General features: G+C 37.8%; 3 protein-coding genes across 5 annotated transcripts in view; 1 reads left to right on the forward strand and 2 right to left on the reverse strand.

Moving 5' to 3' along the window:
* The window catches only part of LOC134816726 (arginine and glutamate-rich protein 1-A-like), a 1122901-nt gene that overhangs the window by 981838 nt on the left and 118562 nt on the right, over window positions 1-22501 (reverse strand). The window lies entirely within an intron of this gene.
* LOC134816734 (PHD finger-like domain-containing protein 5A) overlaps window positions 1-22501 on the forward strand; it is a 121052-nt gene that overhangs the window by 35550 nt on the left and 63001 nt on the right. For 2 of the 3 annotated variants that reach the window (XM_063825714.1, XM_063825715.1), the window contains exon 1: window positions 12454-12473. The exons of the other annotated variant lie outside the window; for it this stretch is intronic. The gene's annotated coding sequence lies outside the window, so the exon portion shown is untranslated. Of the gene's footprint in view, window positions 1-12453; window positions 12474-22501 lie in introns of those variants that run through there. 3 annotated transcript variants of the gene reach the window in all.
* The window catches only part of LOC134816719 (E3 ubiquitin-protein ligase ZNF598-like), a 43833-nt gene continuing 22476 nt past the window's right edge, over window positions 1145-22501 (reverse strand). The window contains exons 3-13 of the mRNA XM_063825688.1: window positions 14537-14716; window positions 14216-14334; window positions 12777-12879; window positions 11488-11596; window positions 7034-7203; window positions 6177-6322; window positions 4511-4576; window positions 3907-4368; window positions 1974-3759; window positions 1649-1770; window positions 1145-1526 (exon numbers count right to left, since the gene is read on the reverse strand). Of these exons, the coding sequence (XP_063681758.1) occupies window positions 1250-1526; window positions 1649-1770; window positions 1974-3759; window positions 3907-4368; window positions 4511-4576; window positions 6177-6322; window positions 7034-7203; window positions 11488-11596; window positions 12777-12879; window positions 14216-14334; window positions 14537-14698 (3522 nt within the window). The 5' untranslated portion in view covers window positions 14699-14716 and the 3' untranslated portion in view covers window positions 1145-1249. The remainder of the gene's footprint in view (window positions 1527-1648; window positions 1771-1973; window positions 3760-3906; window positions 4369-4510; window positions 4577-6176; window positions 6323-7033; window positions 7204-11487; window positions 11597-12776; window positions 12880-14215; window positions 14335-14536; window positions 14717-22501) is intronic.

The following is a 22501-nucleotide window of genomic DNA, read 5'->3' on the forward strand; positions in this document are numbered from 1 at the left end:
CGTTTTCTGGCGTAAATGCATTCATGCTCCGGAAATTGTACTTAAATTCTGTAGAAGGAATTTTGATGCATCTAAACGCCGGTCCACACTAATTTCGGCATTTCGTAAACCAATCCTCGAGATAATGCACAATTCAGAAGAACGATTGAAAATACAAAGTAAACGTGAACCACTTGCAACGTTTAGTTTCTTAGAGGGCGTGATTAACATCACTTAAATCTATCTGGCACTTCTACATTTGGATGAAGTCAACTCTAATACCCTCTGAAACAGCACGTGTAACTAGGGCATGTTCAACCCTACGGGTTACTCCCAAGTAGTTAACCCATAGTCCATACCCCCAGTCAATTTAAACCTCAACACTTAACCCATCAATCTACAGTTAAATGTCCCCTAAAATAATACTAATAGAATACACAATCCTGTGTGATATTAGCAATGACGTTTATCCCCCTCACAGTATTTTAATTTCTAAGTACAATTAGTAATCCGCGTTGTTTCTGAATCTTTCACTTATATATCTCCTAAATATCGACACGTCAAATTTAAGGCATCCTTGAAATATTCTTGGTTTTAAAATGCATCGGAATTCGAACTTCTCCAGAAGTCTAAATAATGTGCGTAAGCTAGCAATGTTATATGATTTGAAGATGTTCGCATGTAGAAATTACACTGTGTGATCTGATAAAGGGCGGGGTCAGGTTGTAAAATAGAAAAAAGGTGCTTCGCCTTCACCGCATTACGTTGTGTGGGAACAAATTGTGTCTTTTCGCAGAAACTCCGTGAGAAATATAGATAAGTAAGACAAGCAAGTAGGTAATCAATTCCAGTATGAACTGACAGAATGACAGATTTTCTAACAAAATTAGAATTAATTTCTATAAAACTGACGTTAGGGATCGTTCACATATTACGTAATCATTTTTTGGAACATTTTTGCCCCCCCCCCCGGCCCCCCTCCGTTATCAGTTTTACACATGGCTATTGTGTCAAAATTACACTAGCGTAATCATTCGAACCCCCCCAGCTGATTACGTAATATTTGAACGACCACTCATTCACGGGTAACAATGTATCGGTCAATTACATGTACCCACATTAATCAATTCTAGAAACCCCTCGAACTAAATGATACAAAGTTATTCATTAATTCCCTTCTATCATATCAAATAAAACATCAAAACGGAAAAAATCAGTGCTATTAGGAACCATGATTGAATTAATGACTTAGGAAAACATAAAAATAACTTTAGACATCATGGTGAATCTTTGTCCTTAATCCGTGAGGATCGATTGAAAGTGAATGCAGTCCGGTGTGATGGGCAAGTTCGTCTCTCTTGACAACTTGTCTGCACTGTGAGCAAGGTATAAGATTTGGTGGTTGTCCCAGACCCTTGTATAGAGCATTTTGTCGCTGAATGTCTGGCATCAGTACAGCAAGTTCTTCTAGAATACTATTACTTTCAGCCGCGTCCATGAACATCCTACTGATGCGGATAAATGAAGGGGCGTCCATGTTGTTAGTTCTGAAATATAACATGTCATTAGTAGTGAGCTGTTAGTAACAGTCTAGCGTATACTGGAGATTTTAAAATTCACAAAAAACAGGAATTGTAACATTGGCTTCGCAAAATTTATATTAAAATACCTGAATGCATCAACAGCCTTTTGAAATTCTTCGAACAGCATAGGACCGAGCGTTTTTCGAAGGTGTTCCATCAGTCCAATGTTCCTCAAATCTCCGTTTTCAACTCTCATGTATGTTGCTTCCTGGAATGGACATTTGACAAACGATTTTGGTATCATCAATCAATCCATAAATGTAAAATAAATGTGGTCCATTAAATACCGGCATATTGCTCACCAGAAGAGTAGTAGATCACAAATGACCGCGCATGGGACAATGATAATCGCAAAATAAAGTACTACCGTTGCCGATTAATATCTTTTATTTTCTAACAGACCAAATTTACCTTATGTTTTGTAGGAGCACCAGAGTTCATCTGAGTCCCGATTCCTGGAGGAGGATTCTTGAATCCTGGAGGCTGGATCATACCAGGAGGGCCTTGTGTAATTGGTGTCGCTCCGCTCTGTTTAACTAATGAGATTCCTGGAGGGAGCGTTACGTCGCTGTAAGCTTCAGCTAGGTTCTGGAGAGCCATCCCTGGAGGTCCGGACATTCCCGGTGGTCCGGACATTCCAGGAGGTCCGGATATTCCGGGAGGCATTCCTGGAGGTCCCTGAGACATAACCATATCCGTCCGACCCACATTTTCGTTCCCGATAACTTGATCGGTGCAATCAAGACTTGGTTCTGAGGAGGTAATGCCAGGCGGCGGCACAAAAGAGGGATGTGGTTCAGCTGGCTCCTTTTTAGATGATGCTGCAGCAGTTTGTTGGGAAGCTCGGTTGATTTTAGATGAAAATTTACTATTTGGTTTTCTGGGACTTTCCTCATGTTTGGTTGGTTTAAACACCGGAACAGAAGGGTTCAGCCTGGAGGAAACTTCTGGAATATCAGTCGGGACATCATAGCTGGGAGACTGCTCAGGAGGAGAGTAACCCATGATGATAGAATGAATGTCTGGTGGTGGATTTGAGAAATGTGACAAAGTGGGAGCAGATTCGGTTGTGAGGGTTTTCTGGCCAAGAATGATAGAATTAAAATCAGGCGGTGGTTTCGCGGAAGAAAGCACTCGTTGAGAAGCAGAGTTAGACTGTGGGATGTTAAGTATAGTTCTCAAATCTGGGGGTGGAGTTCGGGACTGTTTCGTCGATATCTCCTCATTCACCATACTGGATTGAGCCGCTACAGGAGGTGATGCTGATCTGGACCCTGGAGCGGAGTGGGCGCTAGAAACATTCAGTTTCGTGTTCTGTCCGTGCCCGTTTGCCATCAGTGGAGGCTTCGTTGAGCCCAAGCGAGGATAGTTGGTCTCATCCTTCAGGCCGAGGTTATTCCCTTTTCCCCACGATTTCGTCCCTCTTCCACGTTTAGAACCAAGTGCAGACTTATTCGAGGGAGGTAGCGAGGGGAAGTTTGCTTCACTGCTCAACTCTTGAGGTTGCTGTGATATTGGGACTCCTCCTTGCGGAGGAACCCACCGAGCTTCGTTTGTCTTGGAAGCTGAAGTAGCAAGAGAGGGGAAATCAGCTGGGTCAGAAGGAGTTTTGTGGCCAAGTATGATAGAATTAAAATCTTCTGGAGCGGGAGGTTGGTCCATATTCGTAGAAGACAACTGCTCTGCGATTTCCGACAACTCATCCATTAGTCCACCTTTACCCAGAGCCATTTCAGCAGCCTTTATGGTAGATTCAGTGGGATTACTCTTCGAGGCTTTCGCTTGTTTGGGTTCGAATTCAGTTGGTTTCTTCTTACTTTTTTGTTTGTTTTTGACATGGTTTGATGGTTGGGTTTTTCCTATCCACTGAAAGTCTAATTCATCATCAAAGTTTTCAGCGTGCTGTATTTTCTGCTGCTTCCTACTCTGTTTAGATTTGGGTTGCTGTTTGAAGGTAGGAGCTCCCTTGGCCCACGTAGTGTTCTTAGCAGGGTCCGTTGCTTTAACGCCCTTGGTTAGAGGAGGGAACGCTTTCTTACCAGAGTAGGCTTTCTTACCACCTCGTCGACTTCTGAAGTCTTCATCATCCCCAATAGGGATGTCAACATCACCAGGAGGGTGTCCAACGTCTGGTTCTGTAGAATGTACTGGTAGAGGTGCAGGTGGCGCAGGCGGTGCAGGCGCTGTACTTGCTGCACTGAAGTAAACAAGTGTTAGAATTATTTAGAAAAGGCTGGCGCTCTTAGGAACCCTTATCAATCTATTCAGTATCAAATATCAATGCATATTCAAACCGGGAAAATAACCAAAATATAAAATAACAAACCTAAGTTGTGTTACAAACCTAAAGTTAAATTTAGAACTCGGAGGGGCCGTTGGAGCAGGAACGTTGTCTGGTACAGATGGAGGACCACTTCTCACCTCACTGTCAGGTTCTCTACTGACCTCCTTCCTCCTTTCAGACGGTCTCTTCTGATTCCCGCCGTTATTATCACGTCTGTAAGAAACAACAGGTGACTCAGACCGGCCACTATTCTTACTTTTTGTCTGTCTCCCACTCTCACCACCAGAGTGAGACTCACCAGCTGAGTGGACGGAGTCTCGGGAAGCTGAGTTTGTCCTACTCTCTAATAAAGGTCGCCTATCAGGTGAGGGTTGCCTCTCGGGAGGCCGATCTCTTTCAGGCGGAGGATTTCTAACCCTTGCCCTGTTTCCAAGGTTAGGTTTAGCTCTGAGAGGACGGTTACCACGGTTTGAATAGTTTGTTTCATCCCAGTTTCCCAGATCTGTTATATCTAGATTGTTCCTGAAGACAGTTTATCAAAATCTCGGAATTGATTTAAGGCGTGTACTAGTTAGTATATAAAATTGACATTTAAAGGACGGAAATAAAAGAAATCCTTTATTTTTCTAAATTAGTCCAAAAGTCCCATCTCATTCCAACTTACATCCTGCTACTGGAGGGTCTATCATTCTGCGGTCTTCCGTACATACCACGTGTCCTACCAGCTGACCTGAGAAAACAGGTGTAGGTTTATTCATCTTTACAAGACTGCAGTACCGTAGGGAGTTTTAGTTAGTTTCAAACAGTATATAGTGTACCTACAATAATTGCTAAAATAAAACGATAGCGATGAACAATGAACAGGTCAGGTCCACAAAGATCTCCCATGGTGGTATATTTTTAACTGTGCAGGTGTCCACTGTTTATTAACAAGACGTTTTAAGTTTGACAATGTCAATAAACGAGCAGCCCTAATATTCAAAGTTCTTAAATTGCCTCGATGGCTTTGTTTTTAGGTCATTGTCTATCAGTGATAGAGGGTGATTAGCCAAACCTTTGGTATTTAATCTTCTTCGTACTAGGGACGGTACTAAGCTGAACAATGCAACACCTTTAAGTTAAGTTAGATTTTGATAGAGTATTTAGTACAGCTGCAAATCGGTTTCAAAGGGAATTAAAGAAAGAAGCCATGATTAACTACTGATTGTTGACGGTGGAGACAAATAACGAGCTGAAGATTGCACCTGTTCCTTCCTTTATAATCTGATGTTATTGACAACAGACAACAGTACCTAAAGATCAGGAAAATGTTGCAGTACGCCGTCCTTCTTGCTCTCTTCGGAGCGACAGAAAGCATCAAAGTTGGAATACTCCATATGCATGGATTGGGAGAGAGCTTCGACGACGCTGATCACCAGAACTTCAGAGACTACATCGAGGTGAACTCGGACATTCCAGTACATCTGATAGACGCATTCAACGGATTTGAAAGCCTAAAACCATTGGAAAAACAAGTCCCAGAGATTCTAGAGGAGGTAAAGAAGATAGCATCCCAATACGACAAGGTGATCGCTGTTGGGTACTCTCAAGGTGGCGTGATCTGGAGAGCCCTGATCGAGTCGTGGGATAATCATAACGTAGACACCTTTATCTCCATCGCTTCTCCCCAACACGGTATCGCAGGAGCCCCTCCCATGCTCACTGAATTAGTCCCCTCCCTGGACAACTTCTCCCGAACTCCAACATTCTTCCTCTTCGTTTACTCTCTGCTAGGACAAATGTTTGCCCCTCTCAACTACTACTTCGACCCTCATCATTACTTTATGTACCGAACCTGCTCCAACTTCTTCCCCAAGCTCAACAACGAAAAGGGAACTTACGAGCACAAAGCACGACAAAAGCAGAACTTCTTGAGTCTCCGTAAGTTGGTGTTAGTGAGCGGTCCAGACGAGGATGTGGTGAGACCGTGGCAATCTGCCCAATTTGGCTACTATAACGAGGAGGGTAACAGAGCAGAGGAGGTTATACAAATGGAAGAGACCAGGTTTTACAAGAGGGATTTGTTCGGGCTGCAGACTTTGGATAAGAGAGGAGGCGTGGCGAAGTGTACTGTGGCGGGAGTCACCCATTTCCAGTTCACAGATGACAAGAGAGTGATGGACAAGTGTGTTCTACCGGCGGTTGAGGATGCGACTTTCCAAGTATAGAAGATAAGGCAGTTTCCTACTTCTATTTGTTTTATTCTTTTCCGTTATAGTTATAATTTGTTTGCTATTCCAATATCAACCCCATAGATTGGAGATGTATGACATTAATACAACAAAACCAACCTGCTAGTCGTGAAATTAGGCTGAATCTGTCTCATTTGTTTGTGCTGAGCCTTTCCCAGTTCGTTAACGTGTCTGCTGGTCACGTGCGCTTGTAGGTCTATTGTTGATCTAAAGACATTTGTCAGTTGTTCGTTAGCGCACTCACCCTGAAACAGCCAAGAGGTCTTTAAGTGGAGTTTAAATGATATCTTGGGTAATATAGGGTGTCTTACATATTGTATCGTGGTCTTAACAAAAATTAAAATTTATTCCAACATGATTTGCGTACGTGTTTATTGTTTAGAACTACAAATTCACTGTCCTCGAAGTAAATGACGTCTATTGGACGTCACGCACGGCCTAAGCATAGATAATCTGAAATTTCCTGAGCTGTACTTGCATTGGTGTGCGCGCCAAAAAAGCGCGCGTAATAATCGGTATTTTGCGCACAAAGGTTAACAAGTACGACATCGCGGCGTACAAAACTGCTTCTAAAATTCGTTGCAATGGCGTGGAAATGGCCGGTGATCTTATCCATTTATCCATAGTCTGCGACAGTGTGACGTCATCTAAGCGGATTTAGCTAAAAATTAAATGTACTTTTACAATCAAGATATCGATACCAAAACAACTCTATCTTCTAGAGTCATCAAGAAATTTAGGACTGATCATGATGATAATACTTCAATTCTAGTAATTAAAAACCACTTTCGTAACGAGCTGCATCGCGAGCGGTCGGTAAGAAACTTATAAATTTTACTTAGCATAACATTAACATTTTTATTGACTATTTGTCGCTAGAAACCATGTTAATCTGAACACAAGTATCCTGTGTAATTCTACAGAATCAGAAGACTGGAAACACACAAACTACTAACCCGATCACAAAGATAATGATTTTGTTGGAAATGCAGTCTGAGATCAACATAAGCGCAGTAGAAAGCTTGTCCATCACAGAGGTGACACCAGAAGTGGTTCTTGCGGAGATGTACGTGTAATATCTCGTTATCGAGGAACCGGTCTTGACAAAACTCACATATAGGGTGACCTGAAAAACATGCTGGTATTAGCACGTGACACATTAGGAAAATAACCGTAGTGAACAATCTGATCAGTTGCTGTCTTTGTCAATCCCATTCAGCAGTAGTCTAGTGTTGTGAATGCAGGTACATTGTGCACAATAGAACTCTGATATTCTGCGATACTCGGAATGGAAATATAGAATTATTCGCATATACTTTTTTTGCAAAACTCATGAATTTCCATGCATCCCTATACTCGTTTCTTTAACACTGCTATAAGAAGTTAATAAGGTTAATCCAATAACTCTAATTTCCAAATATATATGTAATTGTGTACGGTCGTCATTTAATCATTCTTCTTCTGATTAATTTAAAAAAACGCTGTATCTCGCCAAGTTTTAGTGATGCCAAGCTTAATGATGTGTCAACAATATTATAGGATGTTAATATCATTTAAGGGGGCATACACCAAATCTGTCCAAACCAAATGACCTCATAGGCAGTTCAGTGACCATCTAGCGCACCGTTTCCACATCAAAAAAAATTATTTTGAGAATACCCATTTTTGTAATCGAGCATTTCCTGGTTAGAGTGGAATTTTCGGAAAAACACAATTTGTTTCGTGGAGAGGCTATAAGTTAATCATTTCTTGCGGTATCGGGCTGAAATTTTGCTCGCCCTTTATTCACATCTATTTCAAGGTGTGTGTAAAATCTTGATATCGTATCTATAAAGGCTGGTGTGTTATAAATTTTTAAAGTTTAAAAAAGTCAAAAAGTTGAAATTGTCCTTTTTAGATTTATTTTAACCAAAAAGTCAGTCAGGGAAGATCGAATTAATTTGATAGTTGACATAAACTTGTTCTCTGAATTCTGGCGCAGTTTTTGATGCCCTCAAAAATGTTTTTACTCATTTATCTTCAGATCTATTGGACTTCAAAGCCAAACAACAAATTTAGGCACATTTTTCGTTTTTAATATTTACTGATTTTTCTAAAATTTTGATAGGAATGTGCTAGTGACTTTTTGAACGGTGCAAAATAACTGCAACTAGCACATTTATATATGAGTTATGAACGACAAAACACTCTAAAATGCTTCCCTTTGAAGTTATGGGAGAAAATGTGATTTTTTATCTGAAAGCCAAAAAATCGCATTTTCTCCCATAACTTCAAAGGGAAGCATTTTAGGGTATTCTGTTGTTCATAACTCATATATAAATGTGCTAGTTGCGGTTATTTTGCGCCCTTCAAAAAGTCACTAGCACATTCCTATCAAAATTTTAGACAAATCAGTAAATATTAAAAACGAACAAGAATTGCGCCGGTTAGCGGACGCTAGATTTCCATCGCCCGTAATTAATTACAATTAACAATCGTTTCATATTGGTTAAATTACCAAATTTCTTTGGGGCGTTACAGAGAACAAAATGGAGGGGTTGCCGTTGTCAATTATTTGAATCGAAAGTTAAACGACCGGAGAACCGTAGCGCAGCCTGTGCGGTGATATGCATGATGCAGTTAAAAGGACATCTGTCCGACAGCGACTCTTGTCCGACTCAATATGTTACCAGAAAAAAAAGACATCTGTCCGAAATTGTGATCTAATTGCAATACGACACATTTCCATTTTCCAATTAGAGACATGATCTGAACTGAGATATGACCTGAGCTGAACTCTACCATAGTTTATTTTCATTTGATGTCAAAAATTGGACAATAGTTTAAATGTTATATAAATAACTGATCTCCATACCGCTCTCCTGTGTGTAATGTAGGCTGTGATGTGATTGGCAGCTTGTTACAGCTTGTTAGTGTACGGCTAGCATGATCCTGTCCTCAAATAGTCAATCACGTATCGATGGATCAGATCTCAATGGATCAAATCAGCATTATATTAGGACTGTAGGAGCAACGTCACAAGATTACACGTGAGCTTGTGAAATACGAACGTGATCCGAAATTGCAAATGTGATCCGAAAGTTGGACAGATGTCGCCAAAAACGACTCCTATCTGACAGCGACTCTTGTCCGAAACCGGTAATTCGACTGTCGGACAGATGTCACCCAATCAAATCTGTGGTAGTTAATACAATGTGAATCATAATAAAATGTATCGTTCATTTCGTCTAAATATAATGAATCAATCTATTGGCAATCATGTTCAACATGATAGTCATAACATCATAATTTATACAACAGCATAACGGATTACTAATATCGGGTTGCACCAAGCACCCACAACAAAATGAGAAGTTTGTATCGCATGAAGTTAACGAAAGCTTAAACGACAAATATCAATGCGAATCAAAATGTATAATAGCGAAAAGAGATATACATGCGCGCCGTACACGATTTATTAGCTCGATTCTTGGTATAGAGTACACCTTGACATAAAAGCATTGTAAAATGCGCGCGCGACCATCAAGTGATAATTTGTAAAGGAGCACGTGTTTGCGGAGGTTAATGCATGTTTTGCTTTGTGACACGACGAAAAACCTATACCCACTATACCCATTCTCAAATCCTACCACTTCTAACCATCTATTGCCTTTTTAGGCGATGGAAAAAATGTGCCTAAATTTGTTGTTTGGCTTTGAGGTCCAATAGATCTGAAGATAAATGAGTAAAAACATTTTTGAGGGCATCAAAAACTGCGCCAGAATTCAGAGAACAAGTTCATGTCAACTATCAAATCAATCCGATCTTCCCTGACTGACGTTTTGGTTAAAATAAATCTGAAAATGACAATTTCAACTTTTTGACTTTTTTAACTTTACAAATTTATAACACACCAGCCTTTTTAGATAAGATATCAAGATTTTACACACACCTTGAAATAGATGTGAATAAAGGGCGAGCAAAATTTCAACCCGATACCGCAAGAAATGATTAACTTATAGCCTCTCCATGAAACAAATTGTGTTTTTCCGAAAATTCCACAAAACCAGGAAATGCTAGATTACAAAAATGGGTATTCTCAAAATAATTTTTTTTGATGTGGAAACGGTGCGCTAGATGGTCACTGAACTGCCTATGAGGTCATTTGGGTTGGACGGCACAAACCACTGTTTTGGGGTATGCCCCCTTAATGGACAATCTTTGTCACTTATAAGTTGTATGTGAGGGTCGTGATTAAAAAGTACTAGGAAGTTAAATGAAATATGTTGGTAGATATATATTATATATGGTCGTATATGACAGCTACTCACTGTCAAGATTTGTACATGCCGAGACCCGTGATACTTACTGTGCGCTAATTATAATATAATAATGCCTTCGGCTCTTCGGGCTCCGCTTGATAATTCCCGACAGCTTGCTGGAGGGAATTTGCGGCCCGAAGAACCGGAGGTATTATGTATTATAATATTTTCCGGTTCCGAATTGGAAGGGGTGTAATCCGATACGTGCGCATGATACAATATAGTGTCTAATATATAGAACGCCAGTGTTATTTGTTTTACAACTTGCCGCCAGCCAGTCTGAGGTCTATGCTGATAATATCTTGGCTTCCCTTGCGGGATATATCGGCAAATTATCAGCTCTCAGTGACCGAGACTTTTAGTGGATATAATTCCCGGAAGGTATTATAAGTACAATAAAATTATGTGGATATTTGAAGCGTGTTGGCCGTTGGGGTTATATTTTGAAGTTTAATAACACCACTTTTAAGATAAAACTTATACTCAGCAGTGTTTCTAAACATCCCAGAAAAGTATTTGGATAAGATAAGGACTGGTATTTGGTAACGTATGCTTGAAAATATTTAGGAGCAAATACAAATCGCTTTTTTCTTCATGATCTTCATAAAGGATCTATAAATCTGGGCTCCGGACATTCGAGAGATTTAGTAAGAAGATGACCACAGAGAATAATATTATTTGATTAGCTATTTGTTAGGCTGGAACCAATTAAAAAACACATTATATATAGCACATATCTTTAGAAAGCGTGGCGGATGATGTTGAGACACATTTCCCACAATACACACGTATACACAGTTTGTTTACAAAAAAAAGTGACATTTGAAACAAATCGAACAAGAATACCAAATTTTGTCATCTTTTTATGAAAACGCCCTAGCTACTCACTGTAGACACAGATGTAGACACAGCTACTCACTATGCGCTAATTAAGTACAATAAAATTATATGGATATTTGGAGCGTGTTTATTATATTTATTCTACATTTATATTATCTTATATGGTGACATTTTGATTTATTTATAAAATTGTTTTATAAATGCCGTTAGTGCCGATTCAATAACAATATTATGCAAACATTATGTGCATATTATGTAGTAAAACAAACCTTTCATAGAAGCGTCAGCATCGTCCCCTTTGACGCGATGTTTTCGTAGAGTTTCTTTAGAGTAAACGTTGAGATCTTTTGTGAACACTTTCAGGTTTTCTTTACATATCTGAAATAAGTCACATACTTTAATTTTTTCAACAATTAATATGTTCAATTGCTACGTTCCAGAGAATGGACTTGAAGTGAAGGATTAGCAAGTCAAATTTTTTAGTCTTCAATTTGAAAGGTCACTAACAATAATACTTAAATTCCTTGACATGAACCCTAGTATAAACTGTATATAACTATATAATATATAGTATAAACTGTGGCCGACCTTTTCTGTTTAAGGAGGAGTAGCGTTCTAATAATTACAAGTTGGTTATAACCAGTCTTATATATGCTGAATTTTGTTGTTCGTGGCCCCCGCTCAGGTAGTGAGTGGATTATTATTTGAATACTGATAATTTATGCTGATTCATTGCCTTATTTCAAAATAATACCTGAATAAAATATACTGTGGTTTAATTAACTTTTATAAAGTTACAGCGCTAAAAATCACCTTATCAGGAAGAACATAAATCATTTTAAATCACCTCATCGGGAAGGACATAAATCATGTCGCACTGTAGAGAATATAATTAGCAGCTTGCTCGACTGCCACGTTGCACCACGATTTTTAATCAAATACTTTTCAAATAATTACACAGTCCAGCATATAAGTACAAACAAACATAGTCGAGAAATTGCCCAAAATGAAATATTTGACAGGTTGCCAAACACCGAACACGGTATTGCACAGTAAAGCGCACTGCGCCTTTCTTAAAATCTGATTCGCCGATGTATCTGCTCAATGTGAACTTAACGGGTCGTTGTGTTTTAAAACCGACTCTGCAACTGCCTCTAGCTCTGATCACGGATTATAAGGTTCCGGCTCCGATTCTCTTTGTTTAGTTAGTTTTAATACTTTCAACACTACTACTGTATATAACAAATAATTTGAGGCTCTAATGAGTAATGATGTAGTTTTACGAAGATTTCAAGCCTTACGTTGTGTGTTTCCCTTCGTGTCCAAAAGCATTATAATATGTTAACTTATAATATGTGTATACTATAATACACTGCACACAAAGCAGTTACACCGAAAAGAGAGCAGATTAAACGCGAGGTATGTCCCCTATATTACCAGTTACACACAGTAGAGAGAGAACTATTAATTGAGCTAAGCCTAAGATAGTGAATTTGCCTGCCACAGAGGATTCTTTCAAAATTTTTAACAACACGATTTTCTTTCGTACACCCAATACCTGGCAAAAGAATCTGTTGTGTTCCCGTTTTAGATGCTCCTCGAGGGCTTGAACCGTCCTGCAGTCACGTTTACAAACTTTACACCTCATAGCAAACAACTCCCTGCGAAATAGAACATATTTTAGGTAATTAAAATTACCTACTTATCAACTTATTAACTTAAACATACTCTAGTTTATTTTAATATATCCCAAGTACAGAGCTTCTTGAAATCATATTGTGACAAATTAAATAAGCATGCCTTTAAAGCTTTAAACCGATTTTAAACATATCCACTGTGTCTGTATAGCACATTTTGACTGAATTTAAGTTGACAATAAAACATTGCGATAATAGGCCTTATTTAATTGATCACTCATCTTCTGACATCACTATGTCAGTGCCTTCCTCTACCAGCTATTAATCACTTCCTGACACGTGTAATCCTTCGAGCAATCTTTTCAAATCCTCAAATACTTTTTTCAAATTGAAGGCGTTCTACTGTTATTTAAAATTCACTAATCCACATACCGATTCAAATTTTATATGCAAAAATAGACCTCGGATCGCACTTCCTTCTTTAAGAAAATCGCACAGATATATAAACTATTTTACTGTCGGGCTATATGAGCGAAGTGTAATGAAAATCTACAGTTGTAGGCAAAAAATGTATGTATTATATTTTGGCATTTGTGTCTCCTTTCATTTAAGGGAGCCGGAGGTCACGATTTGGAGGATCACGGAGATTATGATGAACAGAAGATTATGATGATCTACCAGAGGTCTTTACCTCTTTACCTCAAAAAGTTAAAATATTGATCCCAAGGTTGTTAAATACGTCAAATTTTCGTGAAAGAATACGACGTATTCGGTTCTAATAAAGAATACGTCGTAATACGCCGGAATACGGTAATTTCTATGGATTGTTAAATACGTCCACGAATACGCCATAATACGCCGTAATACGCTGATTTGTCAAAATTAAACATTACAGCTGCGCGCCACCCTCATCATTGATCATGCATTAAATAAAGGAGTGCAGTTATACATGATAACTTAAATTTGTAATCAAATTTCATGGATAATCCGATAAGATAACATTTTTTGCGAACGACACACCTTTTCGTAATACGTCAATTTTCGAGGAGGAATACGTATTCGTATTCCAATACGTATTCCCTCCTAATACGTATTTAACAACCTTGATTGATCCTGCCCAAAATTTTGGGTCTGTGAAGGTCAGTGGGTACTGGGTATGTGTAATGCTATTGCACACGCAATTTAGAATCGTGATTTAAGTTCGTTTCATGTGAAATTTTTATAAATTGGTAAAATGGAGTACGCTTAAATTTTACAAAAGTTGTTACTTTTGATTACACATCGTGCAGCACTAATTAATTCATGAACAGTGTTATATAATAATATGCTCCTTATCTTGTTTAAAATTTTGATTTTATACCTGAAAGCATGGAGCACTTTATTATCTTGGAACTTGTACCCAGGTTTTGAACCTGAAATCCTGCAGACCTTTTCCAGATCTTCATAGGTGCCTTGAGTCTGTTGGTAGACTCCAATAACCTGAAATATGATAAGTTTAGTCTTTTTTCTTCAGAATTAAGACTATTGAAACTTGTAATTGTGAGGTCAGGAAAACAATATTTTCTGCCAAACATGCTTTTCATGGCTCTCCGAATTCATTCATTTCTCCAAACCATAAAATAAGGTAATTTGTAAGTACTGTATAATTTTATAATATATAATTGAATTATTCGGAACAAACCTTCTCAAGATCCTCTCTACAAACTGGACAGTACTTCTGTTCACAAATGTCTCTCTGTTTTACAACACAAGATAAGCAGATTGCGTGGTTGCATTTGCCCAAAACTTTGAACCCAGACAGCTCACAACAAATAAGGCATGTCCAGTCTGTTGACGAGTCCATGATGTCGCAAATATTATCCTAGAACGATGGAAAGGTCAAAAAATATTCAAGATTATAATACACTTGTTAACTAATTAATGAATTCAAGTTAATTGCTTACAATTAATCGATAGTCCTTAAGGAATAGACTATATATTCTCTATCTGCAAGATTATATTCTTGAATGAAAATAAAGATTACCAATGTCAAAGCAGCTGACCTATAAATGTATTTCAAAAAACTAGATACTCAACTAATGAATAATGAATACAATAGTAAAAAAGTACATCAAAAACTAATAAGGCAGATGAAGTTTAATGTGATTGCTAGGATTTGCTAGGAGCTGTGCTAGACTAAGTAAAACATAATTTTAAGTAAAACAAAATTTAAATTTTATCGCCATATTACAATGAATAATGATATCATAATATATAAACATATAATAAACATAGTTAAACTTGAACATCCAATAATAAACTCATGAAAATTAGATATGCTCATGAAAATTAGATTATGCTATGTAAAATACGCTTTTTTACTATATACTACTCGGAAATTCGTCTCCATCATACATTTTTATCAGGGCAGTGCTAGTCAATGATTTAATGACGGCACCGAGCCTAAACTAATAAATTCAAAATTAAATAAAAATTTGTGAAGCAGAAGTGAAAGTTATTTTTAAAATATTTCATTAACTGGCTTGTATTCTAAATGTTGAAATTTCATAAATCGATAGTCCATAATGCCTTGTTTCATGTTGTAACCCTGCCGCGCACAAGTGCGCGGCTTCGTCATTCGTGGCTTTCGCCACAAGACCACTTCGTGCAATGACAGGGGGTTACGACGTGATACAAATAATTCCACGTTGTCATAACAAAATTTTTGTGCGCATGTTGTGACACCAGAAATGAGACAGTACTAGACTAAAAACGGCTGGCAAAAGGAACCAGTTGCCTGTAAGAGCTTTAAGTTAGTACCCGAAATACCGCTTCTAAAGCACCACCCCAAGCCTGATATCAGCTGCAAGCACAAACGCACAGTGGGCTGTGAGTGGGGGTCATGCTAGCATAGGGTATTTTAGACCATCACACATGCCCCTAACTTTGTTTCTAAGGTAATTTGGGTACAAAAATACGATTCCAATCATTTACAGGGCCGAAAATGTCTCAGAAAAAATTTTTGGGCCGATTTTAAGCAATCTTGTAGTCAAAAAATAGGAGGCTGATCCCAGGAAAAGTTGTTTTTTTAGAGGTTTAATCAATTTTAAAGCTCTTTTATGAACTGTAAACGAAGGACAGCTATCTTAGGAACTCAAATCTTTTTGAATTATGAAAAAATATTGATCAGAACAAAAGTTGTGCCCATTTATATGACCAAAATTTTCTGAAACACCAAAATTGTTCCTGTTATTTTCAAAAATTTCGTTTAAAATCACGATTTTTTGGATTTTTATCAATTTTAACTATAATAATTGTGATATTTTGATTTTTCATCCATATGCATCTGGTCTAGGATGCAAAAAAGGCCACAAACATGGAGAATAACTAAAATATGTCAATTTAATAGCAAAATTGAGCTCATAAATTATCTAAAAATGCAGCAAATTTTACCCAATTTTTGAGTTTCTTAATTTTGTAAACAGAGTTGCCCAAAAGTTCCCAAAGTGATTCTTATTGCATCTGATAGGGAATTGTCTAAGCTTTCTGATGATACCATGCATTATACCGAACTATTGCAAACCAACAACGATTTCTGTCGTTAAATACCCCAAAAATTGCCTAAAATACACGCCATAAAAAAGGCGCGGTCAAAAATCAGGTGAAAATGTTAAAGTCACACAGTTTTTTTTAGATGGCTGAGTATTCTTAAGTACTATACTGTATTTCAATTATTAAAAACTGCCTTGATCAGGCATTTTAGCCCAAAATAATAAATATTAGGCAATTTTTGGCTAAAAAAGGCAAAATTTCTTGACAGTGAAAAATGCTATTTTTTCACGCGACGCCATTTTGGCATCTTGCAAAGTTTTTAATTACGGTTTTTTGCATGAAATCGGGCTAGCGTTTTACAATAAGGAAAGCTTATTTTCAAAGAAATTTAAGAAAGTCGATTTTAGGCCTATGCTAGCATGGTAGCCCACTGTGAAACGTATAAGGACACGTTCATTTGAGTTTGAGGATATTGGTAAATATAAGTGACCCTATTAAAAGGCACAGTGTAGTTGACTTTGTCACACTATGAAATTACACAAACCCTTGATGGTTAGGATAATCGTCTCATCCTCTAGGCTAACTTTGTCACTTAACGATATCTTAATCAGGTGATAAGATATCGCTTAAATACGGCCGGCACGGAAATGGTTACATTGTCACACTATAAACATGTGACGGAGTAAATATGGACCCCTTGCTGCCATTTTTGACCAGATTTTTGAGTGTCCAGTTGATTGGATGGGTACGTATGACCTCTACTTACATATTTGACGACTTTTTTCGTTAGATGGTGCACTCATGTTTACTCTGTCACACATTTAAGAAAACATGTGAAGAATGTTTAGGGCACCCTGATAAGCAATGCTGAGTAGTGTAGGTTTATTTGATGGCCTGGAAGTGATAGGAATTGTTATTATATCATATAGTCGTAAGGAATTAAAACACAGAAGGCACAAACAAGTTTACTTTGTCACATAATCTTGATGATATCTGAACATGTGTGAAATTGAACAAATAATGATATACCAGCTTAAACCCCTTATATTATGTACTATGATTCAAACAACACTGCTAGTACCACGCACCAGTCACATAAATCATTATCGGGTGGTAATATGTTAACAGTGTCACAATTAAACTACCGCAACATGGTCAAAAATAGGGTTATTTCGTCACAAAAAAATTATTATAACTCTGTTAGCTCCTTGCTGGCAAAATAACTAGTTCATTGATGATAAAGTTACGTAGTATACTAATAGAGGTATAGCTCTTCAAAATAGGGGCAAGACATGTTTACTTTGTCACATCAGTAATTATTATAAGAGTTAGGTAATCGTCATCAGATTAACATATCTTTTTCGTAGTTTGGATCGATTAATATAGGCAATAAAGCATCCTATGCCAATTTTAACACACTATCTTGATATTGTTGGGGCAGGGAAAGTTAATTTTGTCACATTTTCAGCGTCTTTGACAAATTAATCTAAAATTGTTAAACTTGAGCTCTGATGTTCTGGACAATATTCTACCAATCGTTTCTGAAAGAATGTTGAATTCTAATAGAGTTATAGATCTTCAAAATAGAGGCAAGACATGTTTACTTTGTCACATCAGTTATTATAAGAGTTGGTAATCGTCATCAGATTAACAGATCTTTTTTTTGTAGTTTGGATCGATTAATATAGGCAATTAAGCATCATATGTCAATTTTAACACACTATCTTGATATTGTTGGGGCAGGGAAAGTTAATTTTGTTACATTTTCAGTGTCTTTGACAAATTAATCTAAAATTGTTAAACTTGAGCTCTGATGTTCTAGACAATATTCTACCAATCGTTTCTGAAAGAATGCTGAATTCTAATAGAGTTATAGATCTTCAAAATAGGGGCAAGAAATGTTTACTTTGTCACATCAGTTATTATTAGAGTTAGGTAATCGTCATCAGATTAACAGATCTTTTTCGTAGTTTGGATTGATTTATATAGGCAATAAAGCAGCCTATGCTAATTTTTACACACTATCTTGAAATTGTTGGGGCAGGAAAAGTTAATTTTGTCACATTTTTAGTGACTTTGACAAATTTAACCTAAAATTGTTGAACTTGAGCTCTGATGTTCTGGACAATATTCTACCGATTTTTTTCTGGAAGAATGTTCAATTCTAATAGAGTCATAGAATATATAGATCTTCAAAATAGGGGCAAGACATGTTTACTTTGTCACATCAGTTATTATAAGAGTTATAATATAACTGATAGGAGGCCAAACGTCTTCTTCTCTACCAGTTCGGTCTGGTGTACCTCAAGGTTCTATACTTGGCCCTTTATTGTTTGTAATATTTATAAATGACATGTTCTCCTGTGTCTCTGAAGGCACCAATATCGCCCTTTATGCAGATGACACTAAAATTTGGAGGGAGATCCTTGGTTACCCTGACCATCACATAATCCAAAATGACATCAACAGATTATATGATTGGTCAGTGAGAAATCGAATGAAGTTCCACCCACAAAAGTGCAAAGCCCTCTCTGTGTCCCTGCAAAGAAACGTGCTGGATAACTTGCCATTCAATACCTTCTTTTATAAACTTTCTGGAAGTGATATTGACTTTGTGCCCTCTCAGTCAGATTTAGGAGTCGCAATAAACTCCAGGTTTAATTGGGGTGCACAATGTAAAGCGCTTGTTTCCAAAGCTACCTCTAGACTCGGACTACTTAAGAGAACATGTCATTTCACTACTGATAAAAGGCAGAAAAGATCGTTCTATTTAGCGTTAATTAGGTCTATATTTGAACATTGTTCTGTCATATGGTCCCCTCAATCTGCAACTCATCTTCAACAGTTTGTTGCTATCCAAAAGAGGGCTATTAAATGGATCAATGGTGAACCTTACTCCAGTTATAATGACGAGAAACTTGCTACAGAGCAAAAGAAACTAAATATTCTCCCTGTTAAACAGAAGTTTATTTATAACGATCTTATGACCTTCTATAAAATAGTGAATAGCATAATTCCAGTTTCGCTCCCTACATATATAGTCCTATGCCGTCCAGAGGGCACCCGATAGATGTGGATACTGGCGGGGAGGTGATAATTGTTTGTTTACATTAATAGTGAGCACATGTTAAGCAGGCTGAGGAGGTGATCATTGTTTGTTTACATTTTAGGTCGAGCACATGTTAAACAGGCTGATGAGGTGATACATATTTTGTATTATAGAAGGCTTGTAACACTTGTAACACTTGTAACGCCTTCTTGTAACCCCCCTTTGAGGGCCCCGAATTATTTTCTGAACGAAAGCTCAAAAATAACCGAGAAATCGACCTTCTTATTAACTCATTTTGATGACTGTTTCTGACCTAAAATTGCACGAAAAATCGATTTAGCTAGGTTTCAGAACCTATAAACACTTCCTTATTCCTCAAAATTGATATTTTATAGTTGATACGAGCAACAAGCAACATATGTTTTGATCCTTCGGTTCTACAGCTCTTGACCTAGGGCTAAAACCGAAAGATCGAGGCAATCCTCACCTTAACTGATCGAACTGGTACTAACACAATTTTCAGATATAAATGTTCTTTGCAATACGTTTATTGCAGCTTTGCAACTTGAGTGAAGACCAGAGTACGAAAACACACAGCAGGTAAGCAACTCACTTTTGGTGACTGTTCCTCACGAACATTCTGATCCTGTAACATATGAACAGGGAGATCGTCTCCTTAACAAATCGAACAGGTACTATCACAATTTCCAGAGCACAGCATGATAACAAAGTCAAAAGAAACACAATGAAGGTAGGTTACGAACACCACAATATAACAATCATACTAACAACTGAATTAAATTTATTCTAACGACGGGCAGCCCTGATGTGCTCCGTGATCCTCAACGAGCGACCACTTGTAATAAAGGTGTTATGTCATGTGACACCGATCCGTCCAATCACAAACAGGAAGAGTGAGCAGATTGATATCGTGTGTTTACTATCCTTATCTTTATTTGACCCTCTGTTCACATTGTTATCTCTACCACATCTCGACTCGGCAAGGTCCGTGTGGAATATCTGCACCGCGGTAAACACGCCATGATTACGTCATGAACTTGAAATAGTGTGATTGTTGTACTTATATAACCGTGCCCATTGCCCACGTACAATACAAACTGTTGGGGGGGGGGGGGGGGGGGTGGGTTTAAGATAAACAACCGATCTTGATAGTGTGTTGGTCGCTCCTCCAACTGACTGTGATGCTAACCGTTCAATCATGAACGGAACATTAACATTGTTTAGTTATAGCATGTTTCGGTTTAATTGTTCAATTGCGGAGATTAGTATTATTAAAAACATTTACTCTAATATGAGGTCGCGATTATGAACTGAGTGAGATTCCAAATGATGAACTGTGCTTTAAGTTTACACCAACTGGAAGCAAAGGAATAATGCATATATCCATGAGTGCTCCTTTGCTTAACTTAGACAGTAAGTGTTTGAAAACAGAATCTAGGACACGACTTCACTGACAAGAACTATATGTTCCAGGAGGAGGCAGTATACAGGAGGACAAGCATGGTTATACCTGACAGAGTTGAAGTACTAGTTCAACATTGTGCAGTTCATTTTTACCAGGTTAGACACTCAAAATTTCAATTTGTGCTGTGTAATTAGTCTTTGCCTTTTTTAAATATGTAAACTTGGAATCCTTCTCACAATTGTAATAAGAGTTTGTGTAACTTTAAATGCTGCACTTGCCCTCAAAGTCGATGGAATTCATTTTGTGTGTGGGGTGTTTATTTTAGATGAGATAACACTGAAGTTCAAGTATTGATAAAATCGATAACGGGTAATAGGTGCGCTGTTGAAATGGTTCAGTCGACCCCTCTTTACTTTTAGTTCGTTCACCAGCTGCATTTCATTTCGGTTCATGGGTTACAGCTTTGTTGTACGCTATTAAAGTTACGATTTTTATTTAAAATCTACTTGTATTGAATGTAACTGGCAGATTTTTTAGCTGGTACCGTACATATTCGTATCGTATTTTTGGCCACATTGACGGTCCTTTACATTTAGGCTCGCAAACTGAAAACATACTCCATCGTTAACTGGTGCTACTGCAAATAACACTGCTTGTCTGTTTGAATTCATGCTACCATGATTACTGTGTCCGTGCTTAAAAATTAACTGTGCATGTATCGATGTGAATTTAATTTCCTCTCAGTCTTAGAATCTTAATATGCCGTTTTCAATAAACCAAGTTTGTTATATTTAGAACATATTATGTCACTGCGGAAGTTGTTTGAAGGGACCAGGTACTGTGGAGGTGTGTGTGAACACAGTCTCAGAAGATACAAAAGAATAAAAGACAACATACTACATAGTAAAAATATATTATATACTGCATCATGTTGAACTGCAACTGGTAGGTAGTTCTGGGTAAAACCATGTCCGTCCTTGTGTACACCGCAAGTGCCTGCTACTGTAACATAAATTTCTTGTCAGAGAATTCGTGTCCTAGTTTCTGTTTTCAAACACTTACCGTCCACGTTAAGCTAGGGAGCACTCATATCATAAATATAATATATTCCTTTGCCTCCAGTTGGTGTAAGGCACAGTTCATCATTTGGAATCCCACTGAGTTCATAATCGCGACCACATATTACAGAAAACTTAATAATACTAATGTCCGCATTCAACCGAGACATACTATAACTAAACAATGTTAATATTCTGTTCATGATTGGACGGTAAGAACCACAGTCAGTTGGAGGAGCGACCACAGCCTATCGTAAGCAACCCCCCCTCCCCCCAACACTCAACAGTTAATAACACCAGAATGTGTGTGTGTCTGTGTGTCTGTGTGTAATTTCCGAACGGTTATACAAAAAAAACGGTAATAGTTACGGGACTGGTTTTTTCGGTATAGTGCTGACAAAACTCTGACGAAGCCCATAAGCAAATTTTATAAAAATCGGCCGGTGGTAAGTGGTTTAATTGATGATTTTGTTCCAGAAATGTGACATAAATGGATGGGAGAGAGAACGAGGAGGATAACATGTAACGTAATTAGTTTAGCCCCACGTAATACTATAAGCTTAGAGCTCACTCTTGCGGCCG

This window comes from Bolinopsis microptera, chromosome 6, assembly GCF_026151205.1.
Source record: "Bolinopsis microptera isolate Bmic1 chromosome 6, MBARI_Bmic_1.0, whole genome shotgun sequence".
NCBI classification, from domain to species: domain Eukaryota; kingdom Metazoa; phylum Ctenophora; class Tentaculata; order Lobata; family Bolinopsidae; genus Bolinopsis; species Bolinopsis microptera.